Below are 16,008 nucleotides of genomic sequence, written 5' to 3'. Positions count from 1 at the left end.
AAGTGTCCAAGGAGTCACCGAGGGTTCTTGGGTCTCATTGGGGCGGAGGGAGTCACAAGGGAATTTCCCTCCTCGTTGCTGCCTCTAGCTACTTAAAACAACCCCTGGAGGGGAGGGACACCGGGTGGGCGGAGGCAGGGAGCCAGGTGCAGGTCCCACCGAGGCGTTTTCATCTGGCAGTCCACTCTCTGTTCCCACTGGGAAAAGTGCTTGCCTCCTGCTAACGAAGGTGGCATGGGGGAACCGGTGACCCCTACACTGTAATCAGACTCCCTGACCTTTCTGAAAAGCCACTCTGCTTGAGTGTGTTTCTATTAAAAATTATTGATTTCAAAATTATAACTTAAGAGTTGCCACACACACACAAGGACCAAGTGGCCTACAAAATATTTTCCTTTTCTTTGAAAGGTTTTATAATGTACATTAATCACATCAAACTTAATGGCCAATTGAGACAAACACTTCTGAGACCGTTCCTCCACCACTGATTAAGACTGGGTGGTGGCAGGTGTCAGAAATAAGATTCATTTAGGTTTTGAGCTTGCTGGGCAGACTTGGTGACTTTGCCAGCTCCAGCTTCCTTCTTATAGTTAATTTTAGAATGTGGTCCCTGCTTTAAATCTCTTTGGACTATAATTGTTATAACTTTATATCTTCAAATTAATAAATATAGACAGAAATGTTGTTAGGCAGGCCGATTCCCCCTCTGACAGAGAGAAAACACCCCTGGGAAAAAAGAATCCCAGTGGCCACTCGGGGGGGTTGCTACCTGTCAGAGCACTCAGCCTTCAACAAATTAAATGTGTTGTTGTTGTTTTTTCTTCTACATATGAACAAATAATTATAACCAGGCAGATAACAAAATATCAAACAAACATCTGTCCTTATATCATTTCAGTAAATAAGTATTCTTACATTCTTGGGATCTAAGCAGATAACAGGAACACTGCCTCTAAGTCCCCTGATGGGGGCCTCCCTTTCCTATCGTCGCTTTTTCTGGCTTCTGCCATAGGCCAGTGGGCGGGACCAGTGTGTTGAAGGAAAAATCATCCTGCAGTCCGGCTCGGGGAGGGACAGGTTACACATGGAGCATTATTTCAGGAGAGGCAAAACCTTGATAAAAGCTCAGTAATCCAATCACACAGTCCAAGGTTAAACTGGAAGGGAAGAACCACTCAATGTCCTCTAAGAGGATTTTAACAAACTGATAACAAACTGACAAAACCTTGACAAATTAAAACTCAATAAATAATATATACATATAGGGCCCAATTATGACAGAAAATATAAGACAAAACAAACAGTCCTGATACCAACATGACAAAACACAAAATAAACATCTGTTGAGAGGGAGAGCCTCCAGCCCCTTCTGGGGGGTCCCTCTCTCCTCTCGCAGGAGGAGATTTCTTGTGAGCTGAAAGCCTGGATGGCCTCCTGAAAGAAAAGATTTTTAATCCAGTTACAGATGCTATTAGAATCAGGATGAGAGAGGAAGGGAAAGTCCAGGTTATGTCCTCTATGAGGATCCTAATAACTGAAAACAGTAAGTTAAACAAATGGTTAACGGGGTCTATAAAGAGTTAATAGTAATTTCAGCCTTAGTTCCATGTTGGACTATGATGTCACAGGCAGGGACAGGGACTGTATATCTCTCCACCCTGTGAAGCTGTTAGGGGAGTCTCCCAGCACCAAAAGAGATAAGGAAGCTGTAAATAAAAGTTCTTTTGTTCTTTGAAATGTTATAAATGGATACTTTTAAATCAACCTTAGAACTTTAAAATTCAATTTAATACAGTAAATTCACAAATCAGAGCAAACTGAAATCTTTATTTATACAAACAGAGGAATTTTTATCATCTAAGTGGGCTGATTCCCTCTCTGACGGAGAACAAAGGACTCTGAGAAAAAGGTGTCTCAGCAGCTGCTAAAGACCTTTGTATTCCCCCACAGCAGGTCCGCCCTATCTTTAAATAAATTAAACAGCAGAAAGAGATAACAAATATTTTCACATTTATATTTATATACCAAACAGTCTGAGTTTTTGACTCCTATTAGATATTTACCAGAGTTTAAACAGTCACCTGATTAATTTGCCTAAGGAAGCTCTATAGCCTGGGGGGGGGGATTAATCTCCCCTCTCCACTCACTTGGAGTGGACTGAGTCTATCCCATAATGTCCGTCCAGTAAGTCCACAGAAAGACACAGAAACCAAACAAAGACACCCAGCAACAGCTGGACGATGGCCCTGCGCCAACCAGCGGGAGCGACCCGCTTCGTCCCTGAGTTTTGAGGGGAAGCCACTCCCCTCCAGATGGGGGTTTTTACGCCCCTCCAGACGGAGAATCAGAGCGTCCTCTGACCCTCCTACCCAAGGTCCACCTCTGCGTCCACTTAGACCGTTTTTGGGCACTTCAGACTTGGCTTCAGAAGCAAGCTCGTGCAGAACAGACAATACAGACACTTACCGCGGTCAGTCAGCAGTCAGACTCTTCGGATCGGGTCCCTCGTGGGTATTGGGAAACCCCGGGCGAGCCCCCAAATGTTATGCCCAGAGTTCAGGGTCCCCAATAATCAACCACTAGGGAGCCTTTTCTCCGATGCAAAAGCAAAGAGTCTTTATTCAAACCCGGGTTTGGCTCCCAGCCTCCTCCTGACGCAGCAGTGGGGCCAGAGAGAGAACCCCAGGGGAGTGATGAATTATAAAGGGTTGGACATTTGGGTGGGCTTAGGGAAGTGACGTGGGTTACAGAGATTGCCTAATTTGGACTGAATCTACTTCTCTACATTCCTATTGGCAGGTTTATGCAACTGTTACATTCTCGCAGTTTTCTAAGAAAAAGGAGTCATATACATAGTTACACAGGATGGAGGGTACAGTACATTTTGTGCTGTCCTGCTCTGCCCTTTCACTGTCCGGCTGACTCTTGTGGCCCTGGCCAGCGGGTGTCCATGGAAGCAGAGGGGCACAGAGGACCCTGCAGAGTGAAACAAACTGGTGGGGTGAGGAGGACGGGGACAGGTGGGGGCTGGGTGGACACGGTGAGGGACTGAGTAGTAACATGTGGGGGGGGGGTGTAGAACACAGCAAAGGGATTGTAGTCAACCCTGTGACCTGTGTGGTGCCGGGGGGACCAGATTTGGGAGGGGATCGCTTCGGAGGGTGTAAAAGTACCCAACAGCCCCAGCCCATTTGGCTCAGTGGATAGAGCCTTGGCCTGCGGACTGAAGAGTCATGGGGGTTCAATCCCGGTCAAGGGCACGTTCAGGGGTTGCAAGCTCCATCCCCAGTAGGGGGCGTGCAGGAGGCAGCGGATCCATGGTTTTCATCCTTGATGTTTCTATCCCTCTCTCTGATATCAATAAAAGTACTTTTTAAAAGTGAGTAAATGTGCCCTGTGGGGTGCGGCTACAGTGTTTGGACAGGTCCAAGCCTTGGACTGAGAGGGTACTGTCCCCTCGTGGCCACGTGCCCCTGAGCATGGGCTCAGTCCCAGCGTGGAGGGCAGGGCCCTCCCAGCACCATGATAGCCAACAGCTGGAGTTGTAAGCTTGACCCTATGGTCCGGACACGTGGGCCCACATGCCTGAGTGATACAGGCTGCAGGTAATGGAGTAGGATGGAAGCTCAGGAGAATGTTGTAAACATCTTGACCACGCCCTCACTTTGCCTCCTGGCATCTGGCTATCAAAGGCACAGCGTGTGGGCGTCTGCATCACACCCAGCTTTCCTTCTCTCATCTGTCTTTTCTAAGCCTTTCAGCCGCCCCCTCTCGGGGTCTCTGAACCTGGCTGAGCTGGCACGGCATGTCAGGCACCCAGGGGCTGAGTATGCCATGGCCGTGTTGGCTCTCCACAGTGCCCCATCTGGTGTGGCTCAGTGGATAGAAGGGTCCCGGGTTCGATTCCGGTAAGGGCACATGCCCAGATTGCAGGCTTGATCCCCAGTGGGGGCGTGCAGGAGGCAGCGGATCAGCGATTCTCTCTCATCGTTGATGTTTCTCTCTCTCTCTCTCTCCCTCTCCCTTCGTCTCTGAAATAAAAATATATTTTTTTAAAGTGAGTATAAGTGTCCAGCCACTCTGCTGTGCACCCGAAACGAATCTGCTGTTGAATGTCAACTGTCATTGAAAAGGAAGAAGTTCTGGGGGCAGAGTCCCGGCGGCTGGTCGCTCCGCCTCGATGCCACCTGGACCACCGCCAGGGGCCAGAGGTTGCCCGGCAGCCCCGCGCAGGTGAGCGTGCCGCGGGCACAGGACAGACAGCGGTGCCAGGAGGACAGACAGCCGGTGCCATGGGCGCGGGGCGCCGGTCACTGCTACTGCTGCCGCTACTGCTGCTCCTGCGGGGCGGGGGGCTGCCCGTCTGGCCCGTGGCCGCGGCCCCCGCGCTGCGCTGGCTCCTGGGGGACCCCGCCTGCTGCGCGCTGGTCGGCCTGGCGGCGCTGGCGCGGCCCTGGCTCTGGCCCTGGGCGCCGCACGGGCTCAGCCTGGCGGCCTCGGCCCTGGCCCTGGCCCTGCTGCCGCCCCGGCCGCCCCCCGCACTGCGCTGGCTGCCCGCCGACCTGGCCTTCGTGGCGGGCATCCTCCGCGTGGGCCTGGGCATTCGGGCGCGCTTGGGCCGCTCGCCCCCGGACACCTTCGTGGACGCCTTCGAGCGGCGCGCGCGGGCGCAGCCGGGCCACACGCCCCTGGTGTGGACGGGCCGCGGGCGCCGCGCGCTCACCTACGCGGAGCTGGACGCCCGGGCCTGCCGCGCCGCGTGGGCGCTGAAGGCGGAGCTGGTCGCCCCAGAGGGCGCGGGGCCCCGGGAGCCCGCCGCTCTGCTGATGCCGTCCGCGCAGGCCGTCCCCGCGCTGGGCCTGTGGCTGGGGCTGGCCAAGCTGGGCTGCCCCGTCGCCTGGATCAACCCGCACATCCGCGGGGCGCCCTTGGCGCACTCGGTGCTGAGCTCTGGAGCGCGGGTGCTGCTGGTGGACCCGGGTAAGGACCGCCCCCCCGGAGGCCGGCGGGGGCGGGAGGGGTCAGGGAGGGGGGCGGGCTGGGAGGACCGCTGGTGGGGGGCCAGGAAGGGGCTGGACAGGAGCCCCGTTAGCCCGCTCACCCCACAGGCTGGGAAGTAATTCTGAGGAACCAAGCGCTTTGTTTTTCCTTTTTTTAAAAAAAATAAAAAATTATATATATATATATATATTATTGATTTTTTACAGAGAGGAAAGGAGAGGGACAGAGAGTTTGAAACATCGATGAGAGAGAAACATCGATCAGCTGCCTCCTGCACACCCCCCACTGGGGATGTGCCCGCAACCAAGGTACATGCCCTTTACCGGAATCGAACCTGGGACCCTCCAGTCCGCAGGTTGACGCTCTATCCACTGAGCAAAACCGGCCAGGGCTGTTTTTCCCTTTTTAAAAAATAGTTTTATTGATTTCAGAGAGGAAGGGAGAGGGAGAGAGAAACATCAATGAGAGCGAATCATTGATCGGCTGCCTCCTGCACGCCCCAAACTGGGGGTCAGCCCACAACCTGCTGGGCATCTAACCCTGACCTCCTGGTTCATAGGTTGTTGCTCAACCACCGAGCCATGCCAGCTGGCCTCCTCCTTCTTCGCCATGGCTATTTCAATCCTTTTTGCCAATACTAACCTTTTTTTTCATATATATATATATTTCAGAGAGGAAGGGAAAGGGGGAGATAGAAACATCAATAATGAGAGAGAAGGGGGAGCAATGGTAAGATATGTACACATATAATACCTTAATAAAAAGAAAAGAAAAGAAAGAAAATAATGAGAGAGAATCATTGATTGGCTGCCTCCTGCAGACCCCCCACTGGGGATGGAGCCCACAACCCGGGCATGTGCCCTTGTCCAGAACCGAACCTGGGACCCTTCATTCTGCAGGCTTACGCTCTATCCAATGAGCCACCCAGTTGGGCGTTCTTTTTCTTTTCTTCTTCTTTTTTTTTTAATCCTCACCGGAGGCTATTTTGCCATTGATTTTTAGGGAGAGTGGCAGAGAGAGGGAGAGACAGAAACATTGATGTGAGAGAAACACATCGATGGGTTGCCTCCTGAACGTGCCTTGACCAGGGTCCAGCCGGGAGGAGCCCGCCACCAGGGTTCCTGCCCTTGACCGGAACCGGAACCCGGGACCCTCCTGTCCGCAGGCCGGCGCTCTATCCACTGAGCCACACTGGCCGGGCCCTGGGGTTCTTCACAAAAGCTCAGAAGCGCCCTCTGCCGGCCGCGCCCTCTGTGGCCTCGCCGCCTGGAAGGGGGGCCTTGCCTCAGTCTCCCCTCTGGTCCGCCCTGCAGATCTCCGGGAGAACCTGGAGGAGGTCCTCCCGCAGCTGCAGGCGGAGCGCGTGCGCTGCTTCTACCTGGGCCGCACCTCCCCGACGCCGGGCGTGGGCGCGCTGGAGCCCGCCCTGGACGCCGCGCCCCCGGACCCTGTGCCCGCGGACCTGCGCGCGGGCCTCACACGCAAGAGCCCTGCCCTGTTCATCTACACCTCGGGGACCACCGGTGAGGGCACCCCGCAGCCTGCGCCCCAACCCCTGGCCTCTCACCCTGATCTGACCCCGAGCCCGGCCTCCCCCGCACAGGCTGCGCTTCGAGGGGGACGCGTGGCCAGACCTCGGCCCCGAAATGTCCTCGGAGGGATCAGGGCCAGAGTCCTGCCTCCTGGAGCTTTGGGATTTGACCTCTGAACCCCAAACCCAACCTGACCTCCTTGAACTCCCCCCACCCCCCAGACCCAGCCTTGCACGCCCCCCACCCTCCTACCCTCCATCCCCCAGGGCTCCCGAAGCCGGCCATCCTCACCCACGAGCGGGTGCTGCAGATGAGCGCGATGCTGGCCCTGAGCGGGGTCACGGCCGCCGACGTGGTCTACACGGTCCTGCCCCTGTACCACGCGATGGGCCTGGTCCTCGGGGTGCTCGGCTGCCTGGAGCTCGGTGAGCCCTTCCTGGGGACCCCTCCTGCCCTGGGAGTGCGGGCTTGGGGTCGGGGTGACAGGGCCTCACTGGTCGCCCAGCACCCTGTGAGGAGGGGCATACGGCAGAGAGGGAGCCCCATGACCCCTGGGCAGAGGGCCGGGCACCCAGGGGGTTCCCAGGGCTGTGTTGTGGTCAGGAGGGACAGCAGCTGTGAGAGGTCACTCCTGTGACCTCCTGTCAGGGAGGATGTGCTCAGCAAACACTCCTCTGCCCGCCTCCCCGGACACCTGATAGGAAGTCACCTGGGGCCTTTCCATGGCCACGTTTGTTTGTTTTTAAATATATTTCATTGATTTTTTACAGAGAGGAAGGGAGAGGGATAGAGAGTTAGAAACATGATGAGAGAGAAACATCGATCAGCTGCCTCCTGCACACCCCCTACTGGGGATGTGCCCACAACCAAGGTACATGCCCTTGACCGGAATCAAACATGGGACCCTTCAGTCCGCAGGCCGACGCTCTATCCACTGAGCCAGGAAAAAATTAAATACGTAAAAATTTCTGCATCAGTCCTCATGTGCCCACTACCCAGTTTCAGCCCCCACCAGCATTTTTCTGAAAATAGTTCCTCCCTCCCTCCCTCCCTCCCTCCTTCCTTCCTTCCTTCCTTCTTTTTCTCTTCTCTCTCTCTCTCTCTCTCTCTCTCTCTCTCTTTCAAGAGAGAGGGATAGAGATAGAAACATCAATGAGAGAGAAATACCATCAGTCGGCTCCTGCACACCCCCTACCGGGGATGGATCCTACAACCCAGTCATGTGTCCCCACTCGGAGCGGCCCAGGTGGCCTCTGGGATCCTGGCTCAATGCTCCACAGCTGGCTCCACTGGCCGGGCCATGTGTTTCTTTCTCACCTCCCCCTCACTTCCACTTCAGCCTGTCTTTCCTAGATATTATTAAACTATTTTTATTAATTTTAAATGTATTCATTTTTAGAGAGAGAGAACAGAAAGGAGAAAGAGAAACATTGACTTGTTTATTTGTTTTTTAACATTTTTATTGATTTCAGAGAGGAAGGGAGAAGGAGAGAGAGTTAGAAACATCAATGATGAGAGGGAATCCTCGATTAGCTGCCTCCTGGGTACGGACCCTTGAGCGGAACCCAACCTGGGACCCTTCAGTGCCCAGGATGACGCTCTATCCACTGATCCAAACCAGCCAGGGCACAGCATTGATTTGTTGTTGCACTTACTTATGCATTCATTGGTTGCTTCTTGTCTGTGCCCTGACTGGGAATCCAGCCCAGGATGGCGCTTCAACCTCCTGACCTATTCAGTTAGGGCTTAAAAGGTTGTTGTTTTTTTAGATCATGCACCATTTCAAACGTACACAAGAGTAGAGCAAAGAGTTGGATGAGCCCTAACCGGTTTGGCTCAGTGGATAGAGCGTCGGACTGCGGACTGAAAGGTTCTGGGGTTTCGATTCCGGTCAAGGGCATGTACCTTGGTTGCGGGCACATCCCCACTAGGAGGTGTGCAGGAGGCAGCTGATTGATGTTTCTCTCCCATCTATGTTTCTAGCTCTCTATCCCTCTCCCTTCCTCTCTGTAAAAAATCAATAAAAAAATATTTAAAAAAAAGAAAAAAGAGTTGGATGAAGTCTCCAGTGTACTCAGCCAGCCTCCACAATTAACATGTTGCCAGTTTTATTTCACATGCACGCCTCTCCTTCCGGATTATTTTACAAGTCCTCTCGCTTGTAACTATTGCAGTAGGCATCTCTCACATATCAATGAACAGCAACTGCAGTATCATCAGACGTGCACTTCCTGTTCAGATTTCTCCAATCTCCAAATTGTCCTTTCACTGTTAGTCTCCTCACTGTTTGCTCTCTGTCCCCCCCCCCCCCCGCCCCCGCCGTGTGTCCAGTTAGACTGCAAATTCCCTCTAGAGATGTTGGTACATTCAGTTCAGTTATTCTTTTGTTCTTTGTTTTGAGAGAGAGAGAGAGAGAGAGAGAGTTGTTGTTCCACTTATTTATGCATTCACTGGTTGGTTCCTGCGTGTCCTGACCAGGGATCCAACCCTCACCCTTGGCCTACTGGGACGACACTCTAACCAATTCAGCTACCCAGCCAGGGCCTTCAGTTAAATTATTCCTGGCAAGCCGAAACTGGTTTGGCTCAGTGGATAGAGCGTCGGCCTGCGGACTGGAGGGTCCCAGGTTCGATTCAGGTCAAGGGCATGTACCTTGGTTGCGGGCACATCCCCAGTAGGGGGTGTGCAAGAGGCAGCTGATGGATGTTTCTAACTCACTGATGTTTCTAACTCTATCCCTCTCCCTTCCTCTCTATAAAAAATCAATAAAAAATATATATTAAAAAAAAATTATTCCTGGCAAGCCCTCGCCGGTATGGCTCAGTGGATAGAGTATCGGCCTGGGGATTAGGGTCCTGGGTTTGATTCTGGTCAAGGGCACGAACCTTGGTTGTAGGCTCCCTCCCCCGGCCCGGGGCCCTGGTCGGGGCACATGCAGGAGGCAAACAATCCATGTGTTTCTCTCACCTCGCTGTTTCTCTCTGTCTTTCCCTTTCTTTACAATTCTCTCTAAAAACCAATGGAAAAGTATCCTCGGGTGAGGGTTAAAAATAAATAAATAAATAAATAAATAATTCTTGGCAGGAACCCTGAGGGGGTGTCCTTTCCGAGGATCCAGCACCCCTTCTATATGTTACCTCCCTGTCAAAAACAGCCTCAGAGAAGACACAGCTGCTACTAACCAAGCTCACAAGCAATCATCCTTTGGGTTCAGAGATGGTGACATTTCACTTGCAGGGTGTAGTGGCCCCTAAAATTAATTAATCCACGTGAGCGCCTCTCCAAACACCCACCCACCCATCCACCCACTCACTTTTCCATCCACCTATCTGCCCACCTGTTCAGCGAAACATTCATAAAATCTACACTAATAAAAGAGAAAGATGCAAATTGCTGTACCTTCGTGACACATGCAGCCAATCAGGAGTGAGTATGCAAATCAACCCAACAATTTTTGGGTTAATTTGCATATGCAGGCGCCTAGGGGCCGGGATGGGGGGAGCTCAGGCATTCTGCATGTCCCCTCAGCCCCGGGCCTCTGGGCAGCATGGGAAGGCAGAAAGGCGGCTGAAGGCGGTGCCGGCAGCCAGGGGAAGGAAGGCTCATTCTTTTTTTTCTTTTTTTAAAAAATATATTTTATTTATTTTTTACAGAGAGGAAGGGAGAGAGATAGAGAGCTAGAAACATCGATGAGAGAGAAACATCGACCAGCTGCCTCCTGCACACCCCCTACCGGGAATGTGCCCACAACCAAGGTACATGCCCCAGACCGGAATCGAACCTGGGACCATTTAGTCTGCTGACCAACGCTCTATCCACTGAGCCAAACTGGTTTCGGCAGGAAGGCTCATTCTTGCAGGAATCTTCATGCACCGGGCCTCTAGCATTATCATAACCAAGAACGATGGATGCTCTCAGCCCTCCCTGAGCCCTGGCGCACGGTGTCAGGCACCAAGCCTCCCACACACTCTGGAGGCCGGATGTGGACCCAGGCCCAGGCCCAGGCCTGCCAAGGCCTGGCTGGACCAGGGACCAGCGATGAGCCCAGGTCACCCTGTGCTTCAGGGGCCACCGATTGATCGAGGCAGCTTCTTGCCGAGGCGTGGATGCAGGACCTGAACCCCTCCTCTCCCGCCTCCCAGGAGCCACCTGTGTCCTGGCCCCCAAGTTCTCCGCTTCCTGCTTCTGGGAGGACTGTCGGCAGCACGGGGTGACCGTGATCCAGTACGTGGGCGAGGTCCTGCGGTACCTGTGCAACGCTCCCCAGGTGAGGCGCTCGGCGAGGCTCCGGGGGAACACCTTACATACAAAACCGCAGCCGTCACCCTGGGCGGCGTTGGTCTGTGGTTAGAGCGTTGGCCCATGCACGGAAGGGTTGTGGGTTCGATTCCCAGTCAAAGGCACGTTTGTGGGATTGCAATTTCAATCCCCAGCTGTGTGGGAGGTAACCAATCAATGTGTCTCTCTCACATCAATATTTCTCTCTCACCTCGCTCTCTCTCTCCCTCTCCCTCCCTCCCTCCCATTCTCTCTGAAAGGCAATGGAAAATATCTCCTCCTCAGGTGAGGATTAACCAACCAACCAACCAAACAAACAAACAAAAAATTGCCCAGCTGGCATGGTTCAGTGGTTGAGTGTCAACCTATGAACCAGGAGGTCACCGTTCAATTCCCAGTCAGGGCACACGCCCACTTGCAGGAGGCAGCTGATCAATGATTCTCATCATTGGTGTTTCTTTCTCTCTCTCTCCCCCTCTCCCTTCCTCTCTGAAATGAATGAAAATATATTTTAAGTTGCAGCTGTCACACCAGGTAAAGGTCTCAGGTATATGCAGATACAGGACTCAAGCAAGGTGGCTCAGGTAACACATCCCAGATCAGAGCCACGTACAATGAGTCCCACACAAGGTTTCCAATCCCGGCTTCTTCGGTGACCACCTGATCAGGTGACCTCACCTCTCTCAGCTTTAGGGTCCCCCTTTGGAATCGGGGATAACATCCCAAGGGGATCTTGTGAGAATTAAACGTGCAAAGTGCCTAGAACACGGTGAGGCTCAGGGGAAACTCGTTAGACGCGAGCAGCCTCATCCGTACCATGAGTTACCCCGGGTGACTGTCTCCAGGCCAGGTCCCCAGGGGCCCCTCCAGGTAAAGCCGCCAGGCAACTACCGCCAGGAAGGCCCCTAGTAACCCCCCAAGATGAAGCTTCAAAGCACCCCCAGGTTACTTCCAGGTGAAGGCCCCAAGGAACGCCTCCAGTACAAGTCCCAGGTGTCTATCCCCCCAGGAGACCCCAGGGGAGGCCTCCCGTCACCCTAGCTGTCCCTCCAGGTGAGGCCTCCAAGTACAGATGCCAGGTAACCAATACCCAGTGAGCACCCCTGGTAGGTCCCCTGGGTATATACCTCCCAGGGAAGGGTTCAGGGCACCCTGAGACCCACGGCACCTCCTCCTGACCATCCTTGGGGCATCTCTGCAGCGACCAGAGGACCGGACCCATACTGTCCGCCTGGCGATGGGCAACGGGCTCCGCGCAGACGTGTGGGAGGCCTTCCAGCGACGCTTCGGGCCCATTCGGATCTTTGAAGTCTACGGCTCCACGGAAGGCAACGCGGGCTTCGTCAACTACCCAGGACGCCGCGGGGCCGTGGGCAAGACGAGCTGCATCCTTCGAGTGAGTGGGTCGGACATGCAAGGCCCTGCGGGGAGCGGAGCGCCCCGGGCCTCTGACACCCGCCCTCCACTCAGGCGCTGTCCCCCTTCGAGCTCGTGCAGTTCGACACGGAGGCTGCGGAGCCCGTGCGGGACGGAGCAGGCTTCTGCGTGCCCGTGGGGCCAGGTACTTGGGGGCGGGGGCGGGGCCTTCTGGGAAGGCAGGGACCTTCTCCTCCGCGGCCCGAGGTCCTGCTCCGCGGTGGTGCCTGCAGCTCTCACCGACCCTGAGTCCCTGTCCGTCCGCCTGTCCGTCCGACCACTGTCCGGGCCCCTCTGCTCTCAGCCTCTCGGTTCTGACGGGCACCCCGGCCTCAGCCTCTCTTCGCTGTGCCTCCGGGTGCCCCCGGGGGGCTGTCCTCTCAGCCTCCCGTCCTCCCAGGCACCCACCTTCCCCCCAACCTTCTCCTTGGGTCTTCTCTCCTGGGGTCTTGCCGCCACCCTTTGTCTCCATCCTTCGACCCTCCCTTGTTATCCTTTACCCATTAAAAAAATATTTTTATTGATTTCAGAAAGGAAGGGACGGGGAGAGAGAGGGAGAAACATCAATGATGAGATGCACGTCCCCCACTGGGGATGGAGCCCACAACCCGGGCACGTGTCCCGACCTCCTGTTTCAATCACTGAGCCACGTCGGCCGGACATCCTTTTCCTATTTGTTTTATTTTATTTAATTTAATTTATTATTTTATTTTTTAGGGTTTTTTTTTTTTTTTTTCCTTTTCCCATTTTTAATGGGCTCCCCGTGCCACCCTCTCGGTCCGGTCCGTCCCTCCTCTTCCGTCTCCCTGTCCCTGTGTCCGTCTCCCCGTCTCCATCGCTGGGTGTCTCTCCTCTGAGGGTCCGGGTGGTGGAGTCCGCCTGTTGGAATCTCGGGCGGGAGGCCGCGGGCTCCGAGACTCCGGTCGTGGTTCACGCTGCCTCCCGCTTCCGCCCAGGGGAGCCCGGGCTGCTGCTGACCCGGGTGCTGGGCCGCAACCCCTTCCTGGGCTACCGCGGGCCCCGGGAGCTGTCGGAACGGAAGCTGGTGCGGAAGGTGCGGCGCCCGGACGACATTTACTACAACACCGGGGACGTGCTGTCCGTAGACCGCGAAGGCTTCCTCTACTTCCACGACCGCCTCGGGGACACCTACCGGTGCTGGGCGGGGCTTCGGGGGCGGGGCCACCGGGAATTCCGATCCTAAAGGGAGGCGGAGCTTTCGTATTCGGGGGGCGGGGCTTCGGGGCGGAGCTCCGGGGGCGGGGCCACCGGGACATTCCGATCCTAAAGGGAGGCGGAGCTTTCGGATTCAGGGGGCGGGGTTAGGAGGCGGGCCCACCGGCGCTTTCAGATCCTACAGGGAGGCCGAGTAAAGAGGCGGGGCTTTCGGATTCCAGGGGGCGGGGCTTGGTGGGCAAGGGGCGGTGCCTCCTCGTTACCGGGGCGTGATCTCAAGCACCTGCTCTCACCTCGCAGATGGAAGGGTGAGAACGTGTCCACGCGGGAGGTGGAGGGCGTGTTGTCACTCGTGGACTTCCTGCAGCAGGTGAACGTCTACGGCGTGTCCGTGCCAGGTGCGGAGGGCTCCCCTCATTTCAAAGCAACAGCAGCTTTGTGGGTGGAGGTGTGCTACCCCATGTTCGCGGTGGGGGAGCTGAGAGTGACTGGTTGGTGTGCTTCCAGGGTGTGAGGGCAAGGTGGGCATGGCCGCTGTGCAGCTGGCCCCCGGCCGGGCCTTCGACGGGCAGAAGCTCTACCAGCACGTCCGCACGTGGCTCCCGGCCTATGCGGTCCCCCATTTCATCCGCATCCAGGTGAGCTCAGGGGGGCAGTGGTTGGGGGGTGGGAGGTCGTGGACATGGGAGTCGCAGTGGGAGTTACAGTCCTGCCCCTGCAGGACACCCTGGAGATCACAAACACCTTTAAACTGGTGAAGTCCCGGCTGGTGCGTGAGGGCTTCAACGTGGGCGTCATTGTGGACCCGCTGTTTGTGCTGGACAGCCAGGCCCAGGCCTTCCGGCCTCTGACACAGGACACGTACCAGGCTGTGTGTGAGGGCACCTGGAAACTCTGAACAGCTGGCCGGCTAACAGGGCATGTGGAGGGGCAAGGCCAACGCCGACCACTGTCAAAAAATAAATCATGAACGGGAGCACTTGACAATAGAGCTGGAGCTGCTATGCCAGAGGAACTACCTTCCATGTCTTATGTCTCAAGCCTTTTGAATGGTAACACGTGGCCTAATCACCTTGTGTCCCAAAGAACTGTTTGCAAGAATAACAAGAAAGCAGCGATGACTAGTGGACAGATGACTACAGAGCTGGAAAATGGAAAACAATAGCAGTGCCTTCCTTTTGTGGATGTAATGGTGCCCCTTCCCTTTCTCATGAATATCCCGTGCCTTTTTCTCCCGATCAGAACACTATTTGGGCATATGCCTGAATCAGTACTTCAGGAATAGTTACCCCCCCCCCCTCCGCCACCACCCAATTTTCAAATAAACACTAGTTTCCTCTCGCTTTGGAAGCCTCTTTCTTTTTTTTTTTTAATGTTTTTATTGGCTTCAGAGAGAGAGGAAGAGAGAGAGAGAAAGAGAGAAATGTTAATCGGTTGCCTCCCACATGCACCCCAACCGACACCAAACCTGTAACCTGGGCGTGTGTCTGAATCCAACCAGCGACCTTCAGGTACACGGGAAGACACTCAACCAACTGAGCCACACCCGCTGGGGCCCTTTTTCTTTTTTTTTTTTTTTGGGGGGGGGGGGGTCCTTTTCTTTTAAACACCATCATTCGAACGTACAGTGTCACCACCTCATTCCTGGACCAGCACAGGAGCCTCGTGGATCCCAGACTGGCCGTATCCCCAGCTTCACAGAGCAGGCCTACCCTGGACCCAGGAACAGAGAGAACAAACATTAATGTACATAAATGCCTGCGTGGATGGAGGAATGAGCCACCAGTGGAGGGCCTAGTGCCCTCCAAAAGGCATACTTCAGGCCCTGTCAGCATGGCTCAGGGGTTGAGCGTTGACCTATGAACCAGGTCACAGTTGATTCCCGGTGAGGGCGCATGCCCAGGCTGTGGGCTCCACCCCAGTGGGGGTTGTGCAGGAGGCAGTCGATCAATGATTCTCTCATCATGGATGTTTCTCTCTCTCTCTCTCCCTGAAATCAATTAAAAAAATTTTTTTTGAAAAGGCAGCATACTTCAGGGTCCCCCTTGCCTCCCACCTAGGACCTCAGCTCGCCTGCAGGAGCGGCCCTGTCTGGGGAAGGGCAGGGGAGTGGGAGGGACCAGCAGCCTTGAGCCTCTGCACAGTGGAGAGGAGAGCGGCCGGTCCCATCGGAGGGTCTTTTGTGGCCTCTGAGGGCGACCTGACCCGGCGTGCAGGCGCTGGACTGAGGCATGAAGGTTGAGCAGGAAGTAACTGGGGGAGCGCACGTGCAAAAACCCTGCGGCGAGTGCTGGGGGCGGGGGGGGGGGGGCGGGGGCGTGCAGAGGCCTCTGAAGTTGGGGTCTGCAGTGTCTGGAGCCAGGCGTGAATGAATATCCCTCCGGGGTGCAGTGGGCGCTGCGGACAAGAGGTAACAAGAAAGGAGCCCCCAAGCGCAGAGGCCTCCGAAAGCGGAACGAGTCCCCCGGGGCATTGTGGGAACTGCGGGCAGAGGCCAGAGAACGTGGAGGCCTCTGTGACGTACGGGAGCGCCGTCACAGCCCGGAAGTTCTGCCTGGAGCATTGTGGGAGTTGTAGGCAGAGGCCAGCGTACGTCCACGCTCCT

At 55.2% G+C, this 16,008-nt stretch overlaps 1 protein-coding gene across 4 annotated transcripts; it reads left to right on the top strand.

Moving 5' to 3' along the window:
- The first annotated feature begins 2,855 nt into the window (after window positions 1-2,855).
- SLC27A5 (solute carrier family 27 member 5) lies at window positions 2,856-14,747 on the top strand. 4 transcript variants are annotated; one of them, XM_054710216.1, is made up of 11 exons: window positions 2,856-3,001; window positions 4,134-4,980; window positions 6,315-6,524; window positions 6,800-6,958; window positions 10,676-10,800; window positions 12,013-12,207; window positions 12,282-12,372; window positions 13,184-13,382; window positions 13,704-13,773; window positions 13,911-14,041; window positions 14,125-14,256. In XM_054710216.1, exons 1-11 carry the CDS (start codon window positions 2,951-2,953, stop codon window positions 14,159-14,161), a joined length of 2,115 nt encoding a protein of 704 aa, XP_054566191.1. In that variant the 5' UTR covers window positions 2,856-2,950; the 3' UTR covers window positions 14,162-14,256. The 4 variants fall into 4 exon arrangements, with proteins under 4 accessions (XP_054566191.1, XP_054566188.1, XP_054566189.1 ...); XM_054710213.1 differs by having other exon boundaries at window positions 2,858-3,001; window positions 13,704-13,801; window positions 14,125-14,747; XM_054710214.1 differs by having other exon boundaries at window positions 2,961-3,001; window positions 4,059-4,980; window positions 13,704-13,801; window positions 14,125-14,747.
- Window positions 14,748-16,008: the final 1,261 nt, after the last annotated feature.

This window comes from Eptesicus fuscus, chromosome 21 (assembly GCF_027574615.1).
Source record: "Eptesicus fuscus isolate TK198812 chromosome 21, DD_ASM_mEF_20220401, whole genome shotgun sequence".
Lineage (NCBI taxonomy): Eukaryota > Metazoa > Chordata > Mammalia > Chiroptera > Vespertilionidae > Eptesicus > Eptesicus fuscus.
This window is presented reverse-complemented; position numbering and strand designations above follow the sequence as displayed.

Bases quoted from the DNA above. Each gene is read 5' to 3' on its own strand.
- SLC27A5 (XM_054710213.1), top strand. From the start codon at position 2,951: ATGGAAGCAGAGGGGCACAGAGGACCCTGCAGAGTGAAACAAACTGGT. The intron at 12,373-13,183 runs GTACTTGGGGGC...GCTTCCGCCCAG, and splicing joins CTGCGTGCCCGTGGGGCCAG to GGGAGCCCGGGCTGCTGCTG. The intron at 13,383-13,703 runs GTGCTGGGCGGG...CTCACCTCGCAG, and splicing joins CGCCTCGGGGACACCTACCG to ATGGAAGGGTGAGAACGTGT.